This window comes from Chinchilla lanigera, unplaced genomic scaffold (genome assembly GCF_000276665.1).
Source record: "Chinchilla lanigera isolate Chin_1 unplaced genomic scaffold, ChiLan1.0 scaffold00067, whole genome shotgun sequence".
Classification (NCBI taxonomy): Eukaryota; Metazoa; Chordata; class Mammalia; order Rodentia; family Chinchillidae; genus Chinchilla; species Chinchilla lanigera.
The window spans coordinates 617,052-626,357 of record NW_004955468.1 but is presented as its reverse complement, the minus strand read 5'-3'; the positions used below and the strand labels follow the sequence as shown (position 1 = coordinate 626,357).

General features: G+C 49.3%; 1 protein-coding gene across 1 annotated transcript; it reads left to right on the top strand.

The window, feature by feature from the left end:
* The first annotated feature begins 206 nt into the window (after nt 1-206).
* Nfkbib (nuclear factor of kappa light polypeptide gene enhancer in B-cells inhibitor, beta) lies at nt 207-9,280 on the top strand. The gene is made up of 6 exons (XM_005399822.2): nt 207-505; nt 6,641-6,746; nt 6,825-7,149; nt 8,008-8,096; nt 8,182-8,454; nt 9,135-9,280. The coding sequence occupies exons 1-6, from the start codon at nt 327-329 to the stop codon at nt 9,234-9,236; spliced, it is 1,074 nt and encodes a 357-aa protein (XP_005399879.1). The 5' UTR covers nt 207-326; the 3' UTR covers nt 9,237-9,280.
* Nucleotides 9,281-9,306: the final 26 nt, after the last annotated feature.

Genomic DNA, 9,306 nt, shown 5'->3' with positions numbered 1-9,306 from the left:
CAGCCATTGCGGCCACAGGCAACTATTCACGCTTTGCCGGCGCGCGCCACGCGAGGACCAGACTACAAGTCCCAGAGGGACTGGAGTGGCAGCCATATTGGTAAAGGGCGCCCGGAAAATTGAGGGACGACTAGAGAGCCGTAACTTATCTGAATACTCTGATTGGTCATAGTAGGCATGGGGGCGGGACGTGAGCAATTTACTGTACTTTGATTGGGTAAATTAGGGGGAGTGTTGGGGAATTCCCAGTAGGGCGGAAGCGCTCGAGCTCCCCGCAGAGCCCAGACGGCGGGTGGCCGTAGGGGGTCACGGAGGTGGTTGGGGCCATGGCTGGGGTCGCGTGCTTGGGAAAAGCTACGGACGCTGATGAATGGTGTGACAGCGGCCTGGGCTCTCTGGGTCCGGATGCAGCGGCTCCCGGAGGTTCGGGGCTGGGAGCAGAATTGGGCCCAGGGCTGTCGTGGGCGCCCCTCGTCTTTGGCTACGTCACTGAGGACGGGGACACGTGAGTGAACCTTAGACTGCCAAATGGAGCCCTAGAATCCGACATCTGTTTCCCTATCAGTCTCTGCTGCCTGTTGCCTCCTAACCTTTTACTTCTAAGTCTGACTTCCGACGCTGGGGTTCCTGATCCCTTACCCCAAAGTCCTAACTTGTAACAGAACCGATCTCCTACTTTCATCCAAACCCAGTCATTTCGAACCTTCTGTTTTCACCTCCTGGGATCCACATCCTACGGACAGATCCCAAAACCCGATTTGAACTTTCCTGACCCCAGCTTGGTGACCTTTGTTAAAACACTGGCTCAGGTTCCTCCTGACCTCTAACCTCCAAATGGGATCTTGATCCTTAGCTCCCGATTTATGAGCCTTAGACTTTGATTTCCAAAATTAAGACTTGCCCTTGACTCTGTGAGCTTGTCTTGTGAGCACTGGTCTTCACATCTTAAATTCAGGAATGTAAGTTCCATGAGAACAGAGATACATCTGTTAACTAAATACTTCTCACGTACTACCACGTTTCAGACCCTATTTTAGATATGAGTGGAAGGGGCCGGGGAGATAGCTCAGCGGCACAAGCGCCTGCCTGGCAAGTGCAAGTTCGTGAGTTCGATTCTCGGTCAAAAAAAAAAAAAAAAAAAAAGATATGAGAGGTATGGCAGTGAGGAAAACAGACAAAAGCTTATTGTTACGGATTATATATTTTAGTGGGGCTATATAGAAAGGTCCGCAGGAAGCAAAGGAAGAAAGAAAAGAAAGGAAGAAATCAAAAGAAAAATGAGAAGTATATTGAATTAAGTGAAAATACCGCACCATATCCAAATTTGTAAGATATTGGTGAAATTTCAGAATAGATGTATAGCGCCCAACACTTACATCAGAAAAGTCCTTAAATCTTTTATTTTGAAAAGTAAAAGAAACAGAGAAGGAAAGAAAAAAAATCTGTCACTGCTTTGAGAAGAAAAAAGCAAGAAAATGAGACAAGTAGATAAAAGGGGAGGAGAGCATTCTGGGCAGAAGGAACAAGCTGTTTCAAAGGCCCACATAAGGGACTGTACCTGGGTTTTTTGTCTGTTGTGTTTACCGCTACCCCCAGTGACTCAAACAGGACCTGACCCATAGAAGGCATTCAGTAAACACGGATCTCAAAGAACCAGCTCTAGCTTCATTCGTTTTCTCTGTTGTTTCTTTACTTTCTATTTTATTGGTCCCAGTTCAGATGCTATTATTTTCTTTCTTCTGATTACTTTGGGTTTAATTTGTTCTTGTTTTTCTTAAAACAGCAGTTTTAAGTAGTTTCTTTTTTCTTTCTTTCTTTCTTTCTTTTTGAACTTTTTGAGGCAGGGTCTCGCTGTACAGTTCAGGCTGGCCTTGAGCTCACTTTGTAGCCCAGACTGGTCTCAAACTCACAGCCGTCCTCCTGCCTCAGCCTCCCGAGTGCTGGGATTACAGGCGTGTGCTACCACACCTGGCTAGCAGTTTTAAGTAGTTTCTTAAGCAGCAGGTGAGGCCACTGATTTGAAGCCTGCTTTACTAATGTAGGTGTTGGGTGCTATAAATTTACCCCTGAAGTTTCAGTAGTGTGTTCCAAATTCTGATAAGTTGCATTTTTATTTTCATTTGATTCGTATACTTTTTCCTTTTTTTGAGACAGGGTCTTGCTATGTAGTTCGGGCTGGACTTGAGCTCACTATGTAGCCCAGGCTTGTGTTGAACTCACAGTGATTCTCCAGCCTCAGCCTCCCAGTGCTGGGATTACAGGTGTGCGCCTCCATGTCTGGTATTTCAGTGTACTTTCTAATTTCTCTTTTGATTTTTTCTTTAACCAGTGGATTTTGTAAAGGTATGTTTTTTAGTTCCCATATGTTTGGAAGAATTTCATATATCTTTCTGTTACTGATGTTTAATTTTTTTTGTTGTTGTTGTTTTTCTTCCGGTATCGGGAATCGAACTCACAACCTTGCACTTGCCAGGCAGGCACTGTGCCGCTGAGTTAAATTCCCAGCCCTGATGTTTAATTTTACTGTGGGTAAAGAATATACTTCATATGAGAGCCAGATGTGGTGGTGCACTCCTGTAATCGCAGTACTCAGGAGGCAGAGGCAGGAGGATTGTTGTGAGCTCAAAGCCAGCTTGGGCTACAAAGTGAGCTCAAGGCCAGCCTGAACTGCACAGTGAGTCCCTGTTTCAAAAAGACAAAAGAAAAAAGAAAAAAGCATACACTTCATATGATCTAAATTTCTTTAGATTTACTGAGCCTTGTCTTACAGTCCTGAAGATTGTGTGTGCGCTTAAATAGAATATAAACCCTAGTGTTAAGAGTAGTGTTCTCTAAATGTCATTTAGAAGTTGTGTTGGTGAACAGTGTTATTCAAGTCCACTACAATGATTTTCTGTCTGCTTCTTCTATCAATTATAGAGAGATATTGAAATCCCCAACTATAATTGTGAATTTGTTTATTTCTCCTTGTAGTTCTGTTAGGTTTTGTGTTATGTAATCAAAGCTGTCATCCGGACCACGAGCATTTAGGATTTTGTTGTTGCTATACTGGGGATTCAAATGGGGTTTTGTGCATGCCAGGCATGCCTTGTACCACGAAGCTATACCCTAAGCCTCTCTTATTGTTGGCTGACTAATTAAACTCCTATCATTACAAAATTACAATCTAGCCAGGTGTGGTAGCACAGGAGGATCACAAGTTCAAGCCCAGGCTGGGGAACTTAGCAATTCAGCAAGAGTCTAGCTGAGTTAACTGATATTAGCGTAGTGTATCTTTTTTCTACCTTTTTAATTTTGAACTATTTAAAAATTTTTGTATTTAAAGATAATTTCATGTTGGTAATAGATGAAGTGTGATTTAAATATATGATGAATGTTTCAATTTAAAAAATATTTTTGCGGTAAAGGACACATTGCCATTCATCCTGGTCTAAATACGCCCCCTTGCTCTGAACACGCTTGTCCCATTGTTCTTGCCACTTTCTGAAGCAGTTCTGGAAGTCCTCTTTCATGAGTGTCTTTATGAGGTGTGATCAGAAATACAGTGAATGCTGCTGCCATCTAATGGAAAGGCAGGCTTGTGAAAACGTGATGTGTCCTCATTCACCTTGTTCTCCATATCAGGCACTGTGGTGCATGCCTGGAACCCCAGCTACTCAGGAGGTGAACGAAGGCAGGAGGGTCTTAAATTGCAGGTTCAGCATCAGCCTGGGTAACCTAGCAAGACCTTGTCTAAAAATAAAAAATATTAAAGCCGGGCTTGGTGGCGCACACCTGTAATCCCAGCACTCAGGAGGCTGAGGCAGGAGGATCATCGCGAGTTTGAAACCAGCCTAGGCTACAAAGTGAACTCAAGGCCAGCCTGAACTGCATAGCGTGACTCTGTCTCAAAAAGACCATAAAATTAAATTAAATTAAATTAAATTAAAAAATTAAAAGGCTGCTATGTAGCTCAGTGTAGAGGCCCTGGGTTCAATACCCAGTATTGCAAGAGAGAGAGAGAAAAGACAATACCACACACACACAAAACAAACTAGACTGACCGTCATTTTTAATGAAGATGTGGCTCCATTGTGTATTCTCATGTGTTTGTTATGTGAAATCTGCTGTCATTCCTATTTTTATTCCTCTCTACTTATGATGCTTTTTCCCTGGCTTTTTTTCTTTTTGTTTGAGACAGTGGGGCTGGGGACACAGCCTAGTGGCAAAGCGCCTGCCTGTTTGAGACAATGTTTTGCTACATAGTTTTGGGTCCCTTGAACTCACTGTAGTCCAAACTGGCCTTGAACTTGGGGCAATTTTCCTGCCTCAGCCTTTCTTTTTTTTGAGACAGGGTCTCACTATGCAGTCCAGGCTGGCCTTGAGCTCACTTTATAGCCCAGGCTGGTCTTGAACTTGCAACGATCCTCCTGCCTCAGCCTCCCGAGTGCTGGGATTATAGGTGTGCACCACCACGCCTGGCCAGCCTGAGCCTTTCAAGTGCTGGGATTACAGGCATGTGCCACCATGCCTGGCTTCTGGAAGCTTTTACAAGTTTTGTCTTTTTTATTATTTTTTAAAGACTTTTGTCATTATCACTGATTTTGAACAATGTGCCTATGATAAACCTTGTAGTTTTCTTCATATTCCCTGTTCATAGGGCTCATTGAGCTTCTTGAACCTGTAGATTTATAGTGTTCATCAAATTTGCAAAATTTCTATCTACTAGTTGTTGCAATGTTTGCTCTGTCTCCCCCTTCCTTCAGGGACCTCAGGTGAACATATACAAGGCTTCTTGAAGTCGTCCCATAGCTCACTGATACTCTTCCCTCTCTTGCAATGGGGTCTTGGTGTTACTATAAAGCTCAGGCTGGTGGTCTCAAAGTAGTGGGCTTGAGAGCCTTCTGAGGCTGAGGCAGAAGGATCTTTGTGAGCTTGAGGCCAGCCTGTGCTACAAAACAAGACTCTGTTTAAAAAAGAGAGACAGCAGGAGATCCTTTTGCCTCAGCTTCTCAAGTCACTGGGAGAGGCATTCGTTATAATTGTGTCTTACTTTTCTTGTTGCTGAGACAAACTCCCCGACACCCAAAGTTAAAGGGGGAAAGGTTTATTTAGCTCATAGTTTGCAGAGGTTTCAGTCCATAAACAGCTGGCTTGAAGGCAGAGTGGCACATGGCAGAGGGGCAACAGTTCAAGGCAGTGGAAGACAGCAAAAGCAACAACAGAGAGAGTGCAAGATGAGCGTCTTTTTGTCCCTTATAGTCTATCAAGTCTACTGGAATTAGGTCAGTGTCAATCCAATCAGTGGACTGATCCAGCAGTCACCCACCCTTAACCCCAGCATTGACTAGGAATCAATCACACACTCTAGATTCAGCAACCTCCGAAAAACCCTATGACTTCATGAGGCTTTGAGGGGGACATCTAGACACAGACCATAACATATGGCCTGCTCCTTCTGTTCAGTTGCTATCATTATGTCTTCAAGTTCATTCAACTTTTTTCTGTAATATGTTGTTAATCCTACCTGGTGCTTTTTCATTTCAGACGCTATTATGTCTAAGAGTTTAATTTGAACATTTTCTTCTATTATCTGTGTCCCTACTTAACTGTCTGCACACACAGCATGCAGTTATAGTTATTTTCATATTCTTGCTTGGTAGGTCTAACACCCACGTCACTTCTGGGTTTGTTGCAATTCGTTGATGATTCTCATGATGGATCGTTTTCTTGCACACCTGATAATCTTTGGTTAGAAGCCAGACATTGAGAAGTTTACCCTGTTAGGCTGGATAGTTCTGTATCCCTATAACTATTCCTGAGTATTGTTCTGGGGTGTGTTAGATCACTTCAAATTAGTTTGATCCTTTCTTGAGTTTTGCCTTTATGATTCGTTAGTTGGGTACTGAGCCATGTTCCTAAGATTTATTATTCCCCACTACTGAGGCAAAACCCTCCTGAGCACAACACCCAGTGTCATGTGAATGATGAGTTGTCCTATTCCAGCTGGTGGGAACAACCATTATTCTGAGTGAATGATGGGTTCTATTGGGTGGTTGTCCCACCTGCACCCTCAGACTCACACACAGCCTGGTCAGTGCCCTCCTGAATACTTGCTGGGATCCTCTGCAGATGTCCAGGGCTCTCTCCCTGTGCAGCTCTCTCCTCCTGCCTACTCGGCCCTATTGCTCAGGTACCTTGGTCTCTCCAGACCCTCAGCTACAACCTGAGACGTCTGCTTGGGCTCCCTGTCTCTGCACCCACCCATGGCTTGAGAATTTTCTCCGACAGTAACCTGTAGCGGTCAACTATAGGGCTTCACCTCATGTTCCCTGTTTTTCAGGAGTTACTGTGATCTGGTGCATGATGTCTGGTGTCTTCAAAACTATTGCTTCTTCTACTTCTTTTGGTCTGATTTTATTTTCAGTTGTTTCAGATGGGAGAGATGTTGGTCATATTACTTCATTTTGAACGGAAGTGGAAGTCCCACTTAATAAACATTGATTAATCTGCTTTGCTGAAAAAACTCTGCTTTCTGAGCCTCCCAGACATGGACCACTGTTTCCAGAACTGTGGTCACAATGCTTACTGCACAGTAGCTACTCCACGTTCGTTGCAACAGGCACAGTACTTGCCCCCTGACCCCTGTGTTGGTCCCCAGGGCACTGCACTTGGCCGTGATTCATCAGCATGAGCCCTTCCTGGACTTCCTCCTGGGCTTCTCCGCGGGCACTGAGTACCTGGACCTGCAGAACGATCTAGGCCAAGTAAGCCACAGGGACAGTACAGGGCTTGGGGTCCGCTGTCTTCCCTGTGACCTTAACCTCTGCTCTGTGCTCCCGTAGACAGCCCTGCACCTGGCAGCCATCCTAGGGGAGGCGTCCACGGTGGAGAAGCTGTATGCAGCCGGTGCGGGGTTGCTGGTGGGGGAGCGCGGGGGCCACACGGCCTTGCACCTGGCCTGTCGCGTGGGGGCACCCGCCTGCGCACGCGCGCTGCTCCAGCCCCGTCCCCGGGAAGCTTCCTACACCTACCTCACACAGAGCCGAGACCACGCCCCCGACACCAGCCACAGCCCTGCTGCCTTGCACCCTGAGCCTGAGTTGGAGAAGGAGGAGGAGGAGAGTGAGGAGGACTGGAAGCTACAGCTGGAGGCTGAGAACTACGAGGGTGAGGGTTGGGGAAGGGCCCCAGCACCCAGGCAGGGCTGGGGACCCACAGGGCTGGGCACCAGGCTCTGGGCTCAGCTTTTGTGACTCAAAACCCCAGTCCCTTGGAAAATCAACCCTGGGCTTCAGGGACTCCAGCTTCGGGACCGAGGATCTCCACTCAGGCCCCAGATAATTGGGAATAGGATGTATGGGATCCAGGGTGGTGGCTTCAGGCCACTTGGGACCCAGAGGCCAAGCTGCCAGGATCCAGGGGTTGAGCCCAAGCTACCGCCTGCAAGGTGCAGTCCATCTGGGATCGCTGTTCTTACACACACAGCGCAGCCCCTGCCTACCCAGGACTCAGGGATTGAAAGCCTAGGCTTTGCGGGACTCCAGGGTCCCAGCACCAGGCAGCAGGGTGCGGGGCCAGCAGCCTCCTCCACCAGGCCTCATGGGAAAGGACCTGGCTCTGAGGCTCAGCTCCCTGACCAGGAAGCCCCGCTGCCAGGCGCCAGGCCCCTGCACAAATGGACTGAGGATGTGTGGTACCCAGGGTTCAGAGCCCACCCCCGACTCAAGGGTTCGGGCTCCTCAGCTGCTCAGGTCCCAGATCCTTTGTGAAATGAGACCAAAGACTCAGGTGTCCTGGCCCCAAGGTCCAGAGCTCCCATCCAAAGACCCCAGCCTCATCACCCTTGGGACACATACATCCCACTGCCAGGGACCGACTGGCCCAGACCCTCAGACCACCTGAGACTCAGGCCTCGGATGTCCACACCTCTTTGATGTACCCCCAGGATGGCCCTCTCCCGGGATGATAGCTCTGGTGGCCCAGGGACCTCACCCCATTGTCTTACACCAGTCACTCTGTCCCCAGGCCACACGCCACTCCATGTGGCAGTCATCCACAAAGACGCAGAAATGGTCCGTGTGCTCCGGGATGCTGGAGCTGACCTCAACAAACCGGTGAGGCACGGTAGGGTGCAGGGGTGTGTGTGCGTGTGTGTGTGTGTCTCCTCGTCAGGCCCGCTGACCTCTGCTGTATCCACAGGAGCCCACATGCGGCCGGAGCCCCCTGCACTTGGCAGTGGAGGCGCAAGCGGCCGATGTGCTGGAGCTTCTCCTGAGGGCAGGTGCCAACCCCACTGCCCGCATGTACGGGGGCCGCACCCCACTGGGCAGTGCCCTGCTCCGGCACAATGCCGTCCTTGCCCGCCTCCTCCGCTTACATGGAGCCCCTGAGCCTGAGGATGAGGACGAGAAGCCTGGCCCCTGCAGCAGCAGTAGCGACAGCGACAGCGACAGCGACAGCAGAGACGAGGGCGTGAGTCAGGAGGATGGTGGGAGGGGGGCAGCCCGCAAGGGGTCAGAAAAGCGAGGATGGGACTGGGTGACACTGAGCCCAGTGGACCTGGGGCTGCTGCTCTTAGGGAACTCAGCGGCCGTGGGAGAGGCGCTGGCGCAGCGAGTGCCGGATGGGGCGCAGGGAGAACGTGGGCGGGGGCGGGGGAGAGCTGAAGCAGCAGCAGAGGCAGAAATGGACAGAGGTGGAGAGAGCTTGGTGGTAGTGACGAGTGGACGCAGTATGGGGAGAGACTTGGGGCACAGGAGTTGGAGAACTCAGGCCGCAGGCGGGTGACAGTGGCAGCAGGGATTAGAACACGGCTGCCAGGAGCGGGTAGGAGAGGTTTCACTGGAGACCCCAAGCGCCAGGACACTGGCAAGGGATGCATGGATGGGGCGTGAAGAATCTGGGCTAAGGCTGAGGGATGGAGGACGGACCTCCAGTTGCTGTGGGATACAGTCCGGGCCTGTCGGGTGGGAGGGCCCAGGCCTGGGAGCTGGGACCTTGGAAGGGATGCTTTGAGCGCCAGGCAGGGGAGGTTGAACCAGGAGCAGGGGAGCTCAGTTTCAAGGCAAGACCAGATCTGTGCAGTGTTGCGACTTGGGCAGTGGGCAGAGTGGCAGCCACCTGAGCCCCTCTGCTGCCCGCTCTGCTCCTAGGATGAATACGATGATATCGTGGTCCACAGTGGCCGGAGCCGAAGCAAGCTACCTCCTGCCCCAGCGTCCAAACCTCTTCCTGATGACCCTGACCCCATCTGATTTTTGTTAATTGCCAGTTTAATAAAACCTCCGTTCTGACAATAGAGCCCAGACTGAAATGCGCTTCCCA